At 38.4% G+C, this 14865-nt stretch overlaps 3 protein-coding genes across 15 annotated transcripts in view; all 3 read left to right on the forward strand.

Moving 5' to 3' along the window:
- LOC133410306 (plakophilin-4-like) overlaps positions 1–3378 on the forward strand; it is a 109448-nt gene extending 106070 nt beyond the window's left edge. For all 8 annotated transcript variants that reach the window (XM_061691277.1, XM_061691278.1, XM_061691276.1 and 5 more), the window contains one exon: positions 1149–3378. In XM_061691277.1, the coding sequence (XP_061547261.1) occupies positions 1149–1394 (246 nt within the window). In that variant the 3' untranslated portion in view covers positions 1395–3378. The remainder of the gene's footprint in view (positions 1–1148) is intronic.
- A 690-nt stretch (positions 3379–4068) lies between these two features.
- dap1b (death associated protein 1b) lies at positions 4069–8462 on the forward strand. 2 transcript variants are annotated; one of them, XM_061692147.1, is made up of 4 exons: positions 4069–4185; positions 6452–6548; positions 6833–6893; positions 7114–8462. In XM_061692147.1, exons 1-4 carry the CDS (start codon positions 4116–4118, stop codon positions 7222–7224), a joined length of 339 nt encoding a protein of 112 aa, XP_061548131.1. In that variant the 5' UTR covers positions 4069–4115; the 3' UTR covers positions 7225–8462. The 2 variants fall into 2 exon arrangements, with proteins under 2 accessions (XP_061548131.1, XP_061548132.1); XM_061692148.1 differs by having other exon boundaries at positions 7996–8462.
- Positions 8463–9390: 928 nt separating this feature from the next.
- tanc1b (tetratricopeptide repeat, ankyrin repeat and coiled-coil containing 1b) overlaps positions 9391–14865 on the forward strand; it is a 126763-nt gene continuing 121288 nt past the window's right edge. For all 5 annotated transcript variants that reach the window (XM_061691679.1, XM_061691681.1, XM_061691680.1 and 2 more), the window contains exon 1: positions 9391–9533. The gene's annotated coding sequence lies outside the window, so the exon portion shown is untranslated. The remainder of the gene's footprint in view (positions 9534–14865) is intronic.

A 14865-nucleotide genomic window follows, 5' to 3' on the forward strand; every position in this document is an offset into this window, starting at 1 on the left:
GAGACCTACTTTTTTGCATGATAAATTAATTATTACGTTAATTGAAATATGATGCTATTGACTATTACATTTGTTGTGTCTCTCTTGAGGCCTGTGAGGCATCCATCATAAAAGTGGAGGAAACCAACTTTGGAAATCAATGTTTTGCCTTTGGTGCTGTCTGATTGTTTGAGCGTAGACAGGCATACTGCAAAAAGAGACTTGATGTGTATTCACTGCGAATAAAAGGCGGCTCTGGCAGAGGCCGCGGCGTATCAGCTATTGTGCGAACCAGAGTGAACGTGACTGTTGTGATTGGGATGGTTCGGGTCGGCCTCAGACACCTCTCACTGTGTCACACAATGACTGCTTCAACACAGAAAACCTCGGTTGCTACTGACAAATAAGTTTGGTATGGTTACACAAAGTACAAATTAAGAAAACTCATCATCTAAGGCCCTACTAAGTAGCAGGGAAAAGTACACAAATAAAAACAACATGAATAAACAAAAGTGTTATTTACAAGTTGGGGAAAATAGTATACCATTTTAGTCGTGAGAAAATGTTATTTTCTTACATTATTGTTTTCCATATCAAATCATAAAATTTTGAATCCATTCATGCAAAGGTTCATCTTAATTTTCACAAATTGTAATTTTCTTGTGCTATTCTCACTCGTCTATATAAATCACCACTTCAATCATACAAAAATTAAGACACTTCTTAAAAAAAAATATTTTCCCGTAGTAATATTTTTTTTCTGTAATACTATGTTTTTTTTTTATTCTCAAACTTATGATTTTATTCCTAATATTATAAAATATTATGACTTTCGGCCTTAGTCGAGGTGGAAGGTATTAGGAAGAGTTTGAAATACCAGTCAGTGTGAGCACAAAACCCCCAGGCTTCTGCTAGAAAGCACACAAAAACAAATGTCAGGAAAAGCCTACTGGAACATCTGAACTTTATTTTGGGTTAATCAAAGGAGTTTCAAATGGTGGCGGTTGCATGCCTACTCCCATTTAAGTCTGAATGTGATGTGTCTGAACACATACACATCCCCACTTATTAGAGGGTGTGCACACTTATGCAACCACATTATCTCAGCTGTTTGTGAAATATTAATTCCCTTTCATCTCTAACATGGCCTGCGCATGTCTTCCTCTCAGCCTTTGTACTATGCCGACGACCCGAGCAGGAAGACGTACGATACGTACAGGATGTACGCGCAGCATCCGCACTGCTACGATGACGCCTACACGGACGAGGTGATCACGTACGCGCCCGCCGTCGACTACGGCGGCCAGCTGCACACGCTCAAGGCCGCCAACAACTACGTGGACATTTATGCCAGCACGCGGAGGCCCTCTTACCGGGCCGAGCAGTACCCCGGATCCCCCGACTCGTGGGTCTGAAACTCAACGATCAACCATGAACTTGGCTTTAAAAATACTGTGTGTGTGTGTGTGTGTGTGTGCGTGTGTGTGTGTGTGTATGCGTGTGTGTAGCATCTACACACCCCTGTTCAAGTACCAAATTTTTTTATATAAAAAATTTGACCACCTGAAATCGTTTTTTTTTTTTAATCCACCATTGTGACCGATAACCTGTTAAAAGTCAACTGAAAAAAAAGGTGTATATTTTAAAGAGGGAAAGTAAGTATAAACAACTGAGATTATGTGGTTGCACAAGTGTGCACCCCCTCTTATAACTGGGGATGTGGCTGAAAACCATGGCTTGGCCTGTAAGATGTAACTCCAAAAATGGCAGAAAAAAAACCTACTAAAACATCTGACCTTTATTTGGGGTTATACTGAAGCACTTTAAAAGGTGGCAGGTGTGTGCTGACTCAGATTTAACATGAGTTTGAAAGGCATTGGTTAATTCAGAACACAGCTGCATCCCCAGTTATGAGGGTGTGTACACCTGTGCAACCACAGTTTTTTTTTTTATTTCTGCTCTCGAAAATATTATTTTTTAATGTGCTGTACAGGTTATAGTTTACATCAATGTAGAAGAAAGTTAAATAAAATTATCTTGGTCTTATTTTTATTTTATTTTTTGCGCAAAAAAGACTTTGAACAGGGGTGTGTAGACTTTTATACGCACTGGACGTATGTAGGGGGAGAGAGAGCAGAGGGAATCATGGAATGTGTGCCAATAGAAGGGAAATAGTTAAAGTAGTTCAGAGGGGTACACACATCGCGATTTTTAACGTCTTAATGGAGTTTTCAATTTGTGAGAGACCCCACACATGACGACCAAAAAAATTGGGAAGTGGGGTCTTCGTGCTCTTATTGTGGGTGGTGTGGTGATATACTAGATAAGTGCTCTCCAACCACCGGTGGCACATTTGGTACAATACGCACTAGACTGGACCGACTCGTTTAAGAGAAACAAGCTTCCGCTAATTACAACAAATACAATTAGTGTGATGTTGCGCTGTATTTTTAACAAATATTCCGTCAAAATATTGCTTTACGCGAACTCAGTCCATGTTGCAAAAACATGTTGGGGAGCACTGCACTAGATGGCCAACACAGCACACCACACACGACGACATATTTGTGATCATAAATATTGAACAGGTCTAAACCTTTTGTAAGCCTAATAGTGTAATAAAATCTTTTTTTGTTGTTGTTGTTTTTGGGAAACAAGAAAAACAAATTCACAAACAACAAGAGTCCAGTTGTTTTAATACCACCTTTGCCGATTACCAAGCAATTTTTTATTGATAATGTGACGCTAAGTAAGTAACGGTTTACAATTGTCGGCCTTGATCGTTTTATGAGCAGATCAAGTCGGAAAAATTAATCTTAACACACCCAACACCAAAGGATAATCACTCCGGATAATATTTTCGAGACATCCAACAATCAGGCCTTTGATGACTTTTATTGAAAGCAGTGGAAAAATGCTCAAATTCATACGATCGTATGTGTGTGTGTACCCCGATTTAGACACAAAAAAATCATGTGGGGGGGACAAAACTGGACATGATTGACAGTCCTGCTTTGTTTTAGATGTTAGATTTGATTTTTTTATTTTTTCAACTTGTCATAGCGCAGTGAGGGCGTGAGTCATGTGATGCGAGGATTTGCGGGAAGAGTCAAGATGGAGGTTGTTTGTGTATGTGCCGAAGCCAACATGGACGTGGGGAAAGACTGTACAAAAGGATGAAAGTGTTAGCTGTACTTCCTGTTGTAACGATGTTGTGGTTTCTTGTAAATACAGTACACGTGGCCTGGTTTACACTCGTCTGCACTGCTAAAAAAATCATGAACTTGTGCCATATTAAAGCTCTAGAGATATATATAAATATGAAGTATGTGGAGACAACTGGCATAAATACATAATACAAACATGATATGATAATAAAAAGAACAGTTTTGTTTTTTACACCCTGTTGCCACTTTTTCTGAACATCATTTTAATATCATAGTTATTGCAAAACCATTGTCAGAATCCAGTATTTATTACTGAATACATAAACATGCCAAGCCAGTAAGAAGATGAACTTGAACAGATTCAACAGTTTAAACAGAATTTACAATCATGTTCTAATAACACTGGGTATATTCCATTTTACACATGTAAGCGGTTTACACACAGTGCTGTGAAAAACTATTTGCCCCCTTTTCAAATTCCTATTTTTACATAGCTTCCCCACACAGATACTTTTTCATGGCGCTGTATACAATATACAAAATATTTTGAGTACCACTCAGGTGCAAGGAAAATTATTAGTATGCACCCATAAAACATTTGTAAAATTGTTCAAATATTTTTTGTCTGATTAAAGAGATATATATACATATATAACATTTTTTAAAAAAATCCAAAATCAATCGGGGGAAAAAAGCATGATTATCTTGTCGCCGATTGATTATCATCAGATTGCTGGGGTGTGCCTAATGAAGTGGCCGGCGAGTTTGTCCCTTATTTGGACCTAACAGGAAGTTCACAGGTGTCCCTGGTTGAGCTAACGAGCTGACGTCACTTTAGGGCCCCAGCAAGTAGGGGGTGTGGCATTAGGTGTGACGTCACCTTCCAGTTAAGCATATAAAATGTGAGCTGAGCGAGCAGAGAGAGGGTTGAGAGCCTTGATGAGTTTTCCCTACAAACAAAGCTAAAAGATGGTTCAACAAGGCAGCAGAAGCAGTCCTAAAGACGGGCGTCTGCTTAAAGCTGGACACCTTCCTGCTGGTAAAACCCCGTTTTTGGTACTTCAGCTCTACGAATTTGGGTTGTTTTGGTTGTTTTTCGACCCAGTTCGAGGCACCAAGTTCAGTACTTGTGTTCAATTGGCTTAAAATGTCATTTAATGGGGTTCTTGTGTAACCTAGTCTGCTTAATTTGTTTTTTAATTCTCTTTTCAAACTTGCTTCTTAGTGTTATCCTTTTTGGTCCGTGTTCAGTAAATAAGACAAATACTATTTGCTTGTACTGTGTACTTCTTTGATACAGAGCAGTGATTTGATAGTGGGATTTGAAATTGGAGGTGCCTGCAATTTTTTTTTTTTTTTTTTTTTTTTTTTTTTTTTTTTTTTTTTTCAGGGGGGGTTCGTTTATGATTTGGGCTTTTGTAATTCTGCCTAGTAACAACATATCCGTGTGACGTCACTATGGAAAAAAGACTGTGGGGTCCAGGACATTTCATATTTGTAAACAATTGTTGTTAGGATACTTTCTGGTGGCATAAAATACGTTTGCTACTGCTGAGGTGAACTTGAACAATGATTAAAAACCTGTTTTTTTGGGGGGGGGAGGGGGGTTGCACTTTTTCTCTCGGTTTATGATAAACTGCTGAAAATTGCATCAGTGACTGCAGCTCTTCTTTCCCTTATGAATGGGTATTCGAGTTGATAAGTTTTAAAAACCCATACATTGGTTGCTTTTGGAGTCCTCTGTTCAGACAGGTGACATGTTACACCGCATTGTTTACCTACAACATTGCAGTAGTAAATTTTGTAATTGTATGAAAACACTTCTAGACTACAATGAGAAATCTGAGCACAATGTAGCTCAGTAAACTGCAGTAATATTAGAAGTTCTTTGCAGAGGATAAAGAATATGTGCCTTTGAGTAGGGTTGCAACTGATATTTAATTTTTTTTAAATTTAAAACAAAAAAAAAACTAATTTCCAACCCTTTATGGAAAAAAAACTAGATGTGTCAAATGTGTTAAACAAATAAAAACTGAATACAATGATTTGCAAATCATGTTTGACCTGTATTTAATTGAATACACTACAAAGACAAGATATTTAATGTTCAAACTGTTAACTTTATTTATTTTTTTAGCAAATAATCATTAACTTTTATGAATTTTATGGCTGCAGCATGCTCTAAAAAAGACTGAGGAATGCTCATCAAACACCTGTTTGGAATATCCTACAGGTGGGTGCCATGATTGGGTATAAAAGGAGCTTCCCTGAATTGCTCAGTCATTCACAAGCAAAGATGGGGCGAGGTTCACCTCTTTGTGGCCAAGTGTGTGAGAAAATAGTTGAACAGTTTAAGTTTAAGGCGTGGCTTCGTAGTAAAAGAGTGCGGGTACTAGACTGGCCTGCCTGCAGTCCAGACCTGTCTCCCATTGAAAATGTGTGGTGCATTTTGAAGTGTAAAATTTAGACAGAAGTTAAGACATCAATGACCTCTAGGGGGCATTCAAGGATTGGCCACTGACAAGTTTGGGTCAAATCAACATTACAACATGACAGAAATAATGGGTGCTAACTTACTGTAATTAAATTACTTTATTGCGATTAAATTGCTTTAACAAATGTTTTTTAAAGACATGCTTACTCTAACTTTCTCACTGTCCCAGCTACATGGACGGGTGTCGTCCAGAGTTTGCATCCGTTTGGCTTTTCCCTTGACTTTTTTTTTTTTTTTTTTTTTTTTTTTTTTTTAACTGACATGATTGGAAAAAAAACTTTATTGGCCGTCAGAGTTGCAGTACTGCACCACAAGGCTAAAAATAAACTAGCTTTTGGATTCATACATGACTGTGATGCGGAGTCAATGTCTTTTGCATAGCCAATCTTCATTAATCGGATCGGCACGAAATGCTGATACCGATCAGATCGGTGTAAAGTCTAGTTGTCTTAATTGTTGCTGCGCCCTGTATTCAAATGTTACTTAAAGGGTTATAAAGACTGCTACATCAATTCTAAGTTCTATGGGCTTTTGCATTGTGTGTTAGTGAGGAGCTAGCAACTTGTGTAAGTTGTTTGGTAAGAAACGATTTAATTTGTTTGTTTTACGTTAACCTGGCAAACTGCTAGAAGGAAGCACATCTTTCTTTTGTAGGGGGGAATATTCACAATCTGCTGCTTGTTTTGAAGGTCTCTGCCACTATCTAGCACTCTTAACTCAAATCTGTGATTCCCAACTCGACAAATCTGCGCACCGAGCTGCTCACATCTTGTTTTCTGCCCTTTTAATATAAGCATTTTGTTGTTGCCAGTGAAGGCTGGAGGTAAGCGAGTGGCCAAGAAAGGCTTGGAAGAAGCCAACACCCATGGGACTCTGGAGAAGGAGACCAAGAGGTCTGACAGACCCAGGTTGGTAATGTATGCTTGCACTCAGACTTCATTAGGTACACCTGCTCAATCTGAGCAATGCCCAAAAAAATAAAATCCTGCCTTGGGCATTAATGTGTTATTATGCTTTTAGTTTACAGTGATGTAGGAGGCAAATATCTTCAAAAATAAAAAAATGTATTGTCACTTTATACCATTGTGTTGAAGGAAAAGACATTTTGAATGGCAATTTAAAGGCTTAAATGTCTTGTACCTGTACACTCACTGACCACAATATTAGGTACACATTGTTATTGTTGCCTCAGGCCTGTCGCCAGTGCCAACAGGATGCAACAAGTGGGTCTTCTGGCAGGGCCTCTTGACAAGGTAAATTTTTACTACATGACTGTATTGTTTACGCAGTAGCTTAGGGTGTTTGCCTCTCAGTCGAGGGGGTTGGGCTTTGAATATCAGCCTTCCTATATGGCGTTTGCATGTTTTCTCCTCCCATGTTCCCAAAACATATTAGAATCTTTGTAGACTCTAAATTGCCCATAGATGTGAATGGCACACGTAGTAGCTACTCTTAATTCATTTGAAATCTTAGTTGAGCCACGACTTTCCCGAGGTGAGCGTGAGGCACAGCAGAGTGCGACCCGCTGTGGAGAAGCCCCACTGCCCTCGGATCTTCTGCATCCAGCAGCCCAGGAAGTTCTGAAGCATGACTTGTGATGTATTGCAGTGTGCTTGTAGAGAGGTGGCTTCCTCCTTCAACTGTCTACTCTCAAGGGGGGGGATTCTTTAAATACTAAAAGTGCTTCTGTGTGCTCGTCTTTGTTTAGCGGCTGTTAAACATGTTTGATGTGTGTAAAATGAGAATTCTGTTTTAAAATGTTGAATCTTCAAGTTCGTCTTACTGCTTGGCATGGTATGCATTCAATATAATAAATACTGGATTCTGACGTTTTTGCAGTAACTATTAATGGCCGCTTGGTGGCGACCAATGACAAGTACAGGGAGTCCTGTTTTACACAGATCATTCCAAGTGTGTTGTGTCTGGAGATGGCAAATGTATAATAAATATAATATATATTAAAAAAAAAATTTGGCCGTTTTAGGAGAGGTTCTGTCTGCTCAATATTTTAATGAAATTTAAGAAATGCAAAATTACAGAATGCTATCAGGTGCTGAGTATTTCCTTGTAAAAACCGACCAGTTTCCCCTCATGTGTCCATCAGGGGGAGTAGTTTGAGTTGATTTTAATGTCACTATGCAGTGTTCATTAAAACATTGTGCAGTTGTTTATTTCCTAGTGAACCTGGAATAATTTAAATAACTTTACCTTACTTCAGCATCACAGAAATATAGTTTACTCTGAAGATTCCACTTTAGTGTCAATGAGCATGTCTGATAAAACTTGATTTTTACATGGTGATGACGTAGGTGCCCTGTTTGGCCTTTCGTACCTTTTTTTGGGAGTGCTTTGCAGCATTGGATCAGCCTGCGACAGGAACCACTACTACACCGTGAGGGGTTCAAATGTCAAGCTGGCCTGTGAGGACTCATACTCTGGACACCCCAACAGTACACGGAGTTCATGTGGACTACTGTGTCTGCGGACAAAAAGGAGATGATTTGATTTTTATGAAGGAATCTTGTATCCTGATAACTGCAAACATTGGAGAGGAGGGTCCACTTCCCATCACCTGATCCCCAAAATGCTGATACTTCCATCAACATCACAGATGATCATCTCTCAGATTGGGAGAAGTAGCGGTGCTTTGTGAGGAAGTTACCCAAAGAGGACCTGACGATGTTTGAGGCGTCCAGTCAGCCTCAGTGAGGCATTGACAGTGAATCTGCGGAAGACACTGGTGTGACGCTCCAATGCGAATCTGTGTGGGCAATAGGCTGCATAAATGATGGCCTTGATCAATTTATAGGCATCCTCACAAATGTCAGTGATTCATTAAAGCCACTGGTTAACAAATGCACTTGAGTCCTTGCCTCTTTCACATTGTTGAAATCCAATGTTGCTGGGCATTAATTGTCGTAAACGCCGCATTTTTTTTTTTTTTTTTTTTTTTTTTTTTTTTTTTTTTTTGCTGCGTACGCACCTTTTGTATATGAGGCCCCATGGCTTGCTTGCTAATGCCACCGCGGACCCCTTGACTTATAACAAAACTAACTTTGTAGATGTAAGTTTGGTGAGAAAAGTCACGGTATGTGAAAGAATCACTGAAATATGAATACATTTAAAAAATAAATACAAACCAAAATATTGGAATGTAGCGATGCATTTAAACTTTTTCAGATCAAGTACAGTACTTATTTTTTTACTTTTCATGTACAGTACAGTTAATTTCCTATACTGTACATTAAATTTTTAAAGTACGGTTTAGTTGTATTAAAATAATTTGGAACGTTACAGAAATATGAAGCGGCACGAAACAGATTTACCACAAGATGTCGCTATAGCCTAATGTGCAGTCTAAGTCAGTCTGAATACATTTTAATCATTTCTACAGATTGTCCTCGTTGTTACGACGGAGTTCCATTACGTGGGCGACGTAACGCGAATATGTACACAAGTCTGTCACTAACCTAAGCTAACACGGTAGTAACGTTATGATTGCAGTAAAAATAAAAGCATAAACGCGCTTTCGGGCCATACATCTTACAATCCGTACAGTGTCATTGTGTGACGTTAGTATCCTGAAAACGTCGTCGTAAATGAATGAATCCCAATGGAAGTGAAGCATCGATTTGTCATCGTACTGTGAGGCGTTCAATAAGCGGTAAGAGGGTGGCGGATGATCCGCCCAACCTTCGACGATGAGTCTCCCGCACAGATGACCTCATGCTGGGAAGGAGGAGGAGGAGTCCAGCCTGGGCAGTCGACTTACCTTGGTGCTGGATCAAGTGGGACCAGAGTTTGTTGGTGTCTGGAGTACTGTCAAGTACTGGTGGACGTCTTTTTTTTGTTTGTTTTGAAGAAGAAACGGAATATACTGTTGCATTCATCAGGTAAGATACATATTTAGTGTTTGGAGCTGCGACATAAATGCTTAAAGTAGCGAGTAGGTTAGTTTGTGGGGGAAATGTCGGGGCATGCCCGGCGGAGGTACCAGTGACTTGGAGGCTTACGTCCAACTTTATTTTTTTCTTTAAAAAAAAAAAATAATAATTTTCAAACTTAATCGTTCTCTAAAATATCTTTTACAGGTCGAGATTAAGTACACTATCTTGGCGAACTCCTGTTGAATGAAACCTTTTGGTATTGTGTCCATGAACGCAACATCCAGCTCAAAGTGAAATAAGCTAACGTTAGCATGCTTATTTTGCTGTATAAGTTGACTTTACATCCTAGTTATTTGTTTGACCCTATGTTTTACAAAAAAGGTTTGGCCGGTTTTATGTGTGTTGTGATATAAAACGACACGTATTACTAAATATTAATTACACGAATATCGGGAATCAACAGACACCTGATGTAAAACAAATAACTCATGTATTACAAATGTTACCAAACTTTTCATATTGGTAATTATTTCGAATAACGCTAGTATTGGAGATTAATGAGAGCAGGCACCTGATATAAAACAAGCTACTGGTGTGTTACCGACGATATCAAATGTATTTCACATTTTCAACTGTAGTCCTATGCCAGTTTGTTAAAGGGACGATGTATATATGTACGTAAATGTATATGAAGTCTTTCCAAGTTCCGAGGTCAACTACGATGAACAGATAGAATTTTAGAAATCTTATCTATCTTAACAAGGAAAAAGAAAATAAGATGTTGCATGTTGGAATGTGGTCATTTACAATCTATTTATACCCCCCAGTGATAATATAATGATTCATTCTAATACAACCAGTACGTAAAGCATGTGAAACCTTTGATATACATAAAAGTTCAGTAAATGCAGTTATTACTCAGTAATACACGAAAATATTCTTCAAAATACTGCCTCTGCACCCCTTAATTTACTGTGTAGTTTGATGTTAAATGCTACCCTGTGATTAGAAGTTGTTAAACCACAATCTAACCCACATATTGGACTTAAAACTATTATAAACAGTATTTAATTCCCACAGAGAGTCAGACTGGCTCCTGGTTGACATGGAGATACTCAGTCAGTATTATGTTTCCACTAGCACCATTTCGGAGCAAGTTAACACTGATGAAGGAATTGTTCTAGTGCACTGCAATGCCAGCCTGATCCATCTTTACTTGCAACGAAGAAGTGGTATTAGAGAGAAGCACAAGGAGAGAGTGACTGCCTTCCAGTCTGTACACAGCCTGGTTCCCATGGTCCCTGGCCAGTTGGCACATAGCAGAAGCTGGCACCAGACTGGCATTGTTAGGACTGTGGAAGAGACCTGATTGGAGCTAGTGACCTGACTGACAGCACATACTGAGCTCGTCATGATGGTGATGATGAAGAGGATGGGAAAAAGGTTATCACAGGAAAGACTGGTTTTAGAGAGTAGCTGGTTTATAGCACAGTAGACCAGGACATCTGAAATTGATCAGTTTTTATTGCTATAAACTTATTTATTGACCATCAAGTACGCACACAATTTCTTGGGAAGGGTCTTCTTGTAACTATCATTTATTTTTATATTTACAGGGGTTCCTTCAAAGTTACAAACCATGTGCAAAGTAAGAATACGTTGTCACGCAGCACAAGACAGTATGCTCAGTTACCACTGTATTTAACGTTTTTTTTTCATTTGATCTAGGGCTGAAACAATTAATCAAATAATTCTATTACAAAAAAAGATGAAAAAAATCTTTGCAGTGATCTTTTTTTCCACATGCCCTAATGTGACTGCAGACTCACACACCACACTCCGTGTTCAAAATGAGTTGGCATGATGGCGGTGAAGCCACGAGGAAGGAGTCCATAAAACAGATCATTTTAAAAGTTTGGGATCATTTCACACCTAAAAAAAAGAACAACGTGCAAAGTGTCAACTGCAAAGCAGAACTGCTTAATGCACCACAACAGCACATCTACAATCGTCAACACTTTCATTGCTGTTAGCTAATTTAATATAGCTTACTACCGCTAGTTAGAATGTGATCGTGTTCCCCCCACAAGTGGTCAAGGAGTGACACAGCCGTTGGTGTAAATTCAATGGCTTTATTGGACAAAGGGCAACAAAATATATATTTTGTCATAGTGGCTTGTTTGGTGTAGTACTCAAGGGGCTCCTACTGCTGGAGAAAAAATATCATTGTGTGTTTTAACATACAATACAAGCGGTAGAAAATGGATGGATGGATGGATGTTTTAACATACTTGGCCAAAAAAGATGATTCTGAAAACAATCACTTACAGTAATAAGCACATTCACACAGACTGGCTATCGGTTAGCCAGTTAACAGCAAGTCACTAACCTAAGCTCACAGAAGCCAACTCTTCACTCTCATTCGCTGACACCCACATCACTCATCAGGCCAGGCCCTTTTAAAGCCATACATACTCATAGTCACAGATACTTCAGTGTAGAGCATGAGCACAGTTGACAAAGTTGACAAAACTAAGACCTGCAACTCACAAGAACATGTTATTGTGTTTAATAATGCAAAATACATTTTTATGCAGTTACTTGATGGATCATTGGGATAATCTGTAGAATAACTGATTCTGAATTTTTGTTATATCTGCAGCCCTAATGTACAGAGCTGTGCGATATGAACAAAATTCTACATCTCGATAACCATATACATCCCGATATATTTTTCCTCAAATTCACATAAAATGAATGGAAATCTTCTGTGCTCTTTTCTCAATTTATGTATAAAATACATGTAGACCACACAATTAAGTGAATAAAAGACTAATATAAATACAATAAAACAAAATTCTCCAGTGACCAAATAAATACCATTCAAAATATGTGGAAGTACAACCACTTTTCCAAGCAAACATTCAAGTACGCCTACCATTTGGACAGTAAAAGTATTACTAAGCAGGAGAAAAGTAACTACAGAATTCCCTAAGTAGCGTCAATGTAAATCTAAAGATCTAAACAATACAGGTTTACAGTATATCGTACGATAGATGCTTTATATTGTTATATCACCCAGCTCTAGTATTTTCTATGCATTTTATGCTTGCAATTTGTGTTTTTTGTGTTCAAATGCTAGATTTGCTTCCGTGAAGTGGGAAGTTTTGTTTTACTTAGAGGCATATTTTTTATTTTGGCATTGTACGACTTTGGGTTTTTCCAATTTACTTTGCACCGTTACTTTTCTGTATATGAGTCTTGGAAAACAGAAAATGTGAAAAGGGCAATACAGGAGGAGCCATATCCCTGTGGTGGTACATGTAATATTGCATCCTACTGGTGGAATCTCAAGGCGGCGTCTCTCTGACGTTTTCCTGATCAAACGATAGGTTGCGTTCAGCTGAGTGTATTAAAACAGATTTTGTTGTGTGACATACAGTGACAGCCATTCTCAGGACGATGCATTTTGTATTACTGTGATTGTAGTGCCATGCTGTCTAATGTGATTAAATTATACGATTACCGCTAATGTCTAAATAAATGACCACTGTATTTAAGGTTGGAGGTGTTAGTTTGGGAAGGTTTCCACAGGCTGAGCTGAAGCACTTGTTAGTATATACTGTAAAGCTTGTGATTGTTTAGGATTTGAAGTTCTCCTGTGCTACAGCTGTTCCTGCTTTACATTTTTGAAAGGCCCCCCCGAGACAAAGACAAAGGGGGAGGAAAAGAATTACAGGTTCCGCTGAGCCCCACAAACCAAACGGCTGTCAACTTTTCGGAAATTTGCAAAGCTGCACATTTAAGCCTAACAATAGATTCAATTCATTCACAATAGATCAACCCAGCTCAGTCTATAAGGACTTTGATTAACTGCTGATGGTGAAATTGATTGCTGAAGAGGTGCCAGTTTCTTTCTAAGCACTGCTGATGTGCCTTTGAACAAGGCAAAGAAAATCCCGCTTTGGCAACTATAACAGCTTCCACTATTCTGGGAAGATTTTCTAAAAGAATTTTGAGTGCATCTGTGGGATTTTTTTCCCATTCATCCAGAAGAATGTGCGAGAACTGAGGTCACAGTCTCTATTCTAGTTCATCCCAAAGGTGTTTGATGAGGTTGAGATCAGGGCTAAATCACAGGCTTCTCCTACAAACATGCCGTTTGGACCCTATTTTGTGCCCTGGAGCACAGTCATGCTGGAACACAAAAGTAACTTACCCAAACTATTCCCACCAAGTTGGAAAAGTACAGATGAAAATTTAAGATTCACAGCATGTACTGCAGTCATTTTAACTTTTTACAAACCATACCAAAAATGCAGAACAAACTGACCCAATTGTTTTAAACTAGCGATGCACTGGTACCACTTTTTTAAAATTTTATTTTAAGATCGAGTATGAGTACAAGTTGAGGATCTGAAAAAAAAAAATCAGCTAACTCTGCTAAGTTGACCACAAAAATTGGTCGACGCAAATATTTCTGCTTTGAGGCAATAACAAATATTAATAAAATCATATTTGCGGTCACTGTCCATGTTTACCTCACGGACATTTATTGCAAACGGACACACTGTTGGACCCCTGGAAAAGCGCTGCCAAAAACGACAGTGGAGCCTCTGTAAGTGATTTTAAGACACAATTAGATGTTTAAAGTGTACAGTACATATAACATGATTCATGACTGAGCTGAATGGTATTTTTATTTTATTTTTATAGAAGTCCAGCCCTCATAAATGAGAATAAAATGCATTTTAGTAGTAGGAAAAACAATTTCTTTTGAAAACAAAATTTTTGAGGGGGGCGCAGCGATTACCTGAGTGCTCGACAAAATAGCTATAGGATAATTGATTCTAAAAAGATTTGCCCGTGACTGCCCTAGTACAAGTATTTACATTTGTGTGCTAGCCATTACCCCATACCAATACTCGATAATGCCATTGCATCTATCAATTTGATGAAAATTTATTAATTTAACTAAATATTGTTAAAAAATACAACGTGAAATTGAACCTTTTAGAGTATCAACTTGTCATGATTGACATTTTAACATCCGATTGCATGTTTTTACAAGTTTTGCCACACATTTGACTGAAATGTAGCTTGTTACACAAGGCGTTTAAGTTATGTGTTGTCTCAGTCTGAACACTAGGGGGTACTACATAAAAGGATCACATAGATAAGAGATGAAGAAGAAATACGATACAGATAAGAACATGGAGTCAGTAGGAATATGGATGCCATGTGACCTCTGTGTGTTAACTGCTAAATAAAGTGAGTAAAGAGACATACAAGACCGCATCATGAGAATAACACAAGTTATAAAATGAAACAGTGACAG

This window comes from Phycodurus eques, chromosome 12, assembly GCF_024500275.1.
Source record: "Phycodurus eques isolate BA_2022a chromosome 12, UOR_Pequ_1.1, whole genome shotgun sequence".
In the NCBI taxonomy this organism is placed as follows: Eukaryota; Metazoa; Chordata; class Actinopteri; order Syngnathiformes; family Syngnathidae; genus Phycodurus; species Phycodurus eques.

What these genes read in the sequence shown, in the direction of transcription:
- dap1b (XM_061692147.1), top strand. Translation starts at nt 4,116, where the DNA reads ATGGTTCAACAAGGCAGCAGAAGCAGTCCTAAAGACGGGCGTCTGCTT. An exon ending in AGCTGGACACCTTCCTGCTG is followed by an intron (nt 4,186 to 6,451) that starts GTAAAACCCCGT and finishes TGTTGTTGCCAG; the next exon opens with TGAAGGCTGGAGGTAAGCGA. An exon ending in TGGCAGGGCCTCTTGACAAG is followed by an intron (nt 6,894 to 7,113) that starts GTAAATTTTTAC and finishes TTGAAATCTTAG; the next exon opens with TTGAGCCACGACTTTCCCGA.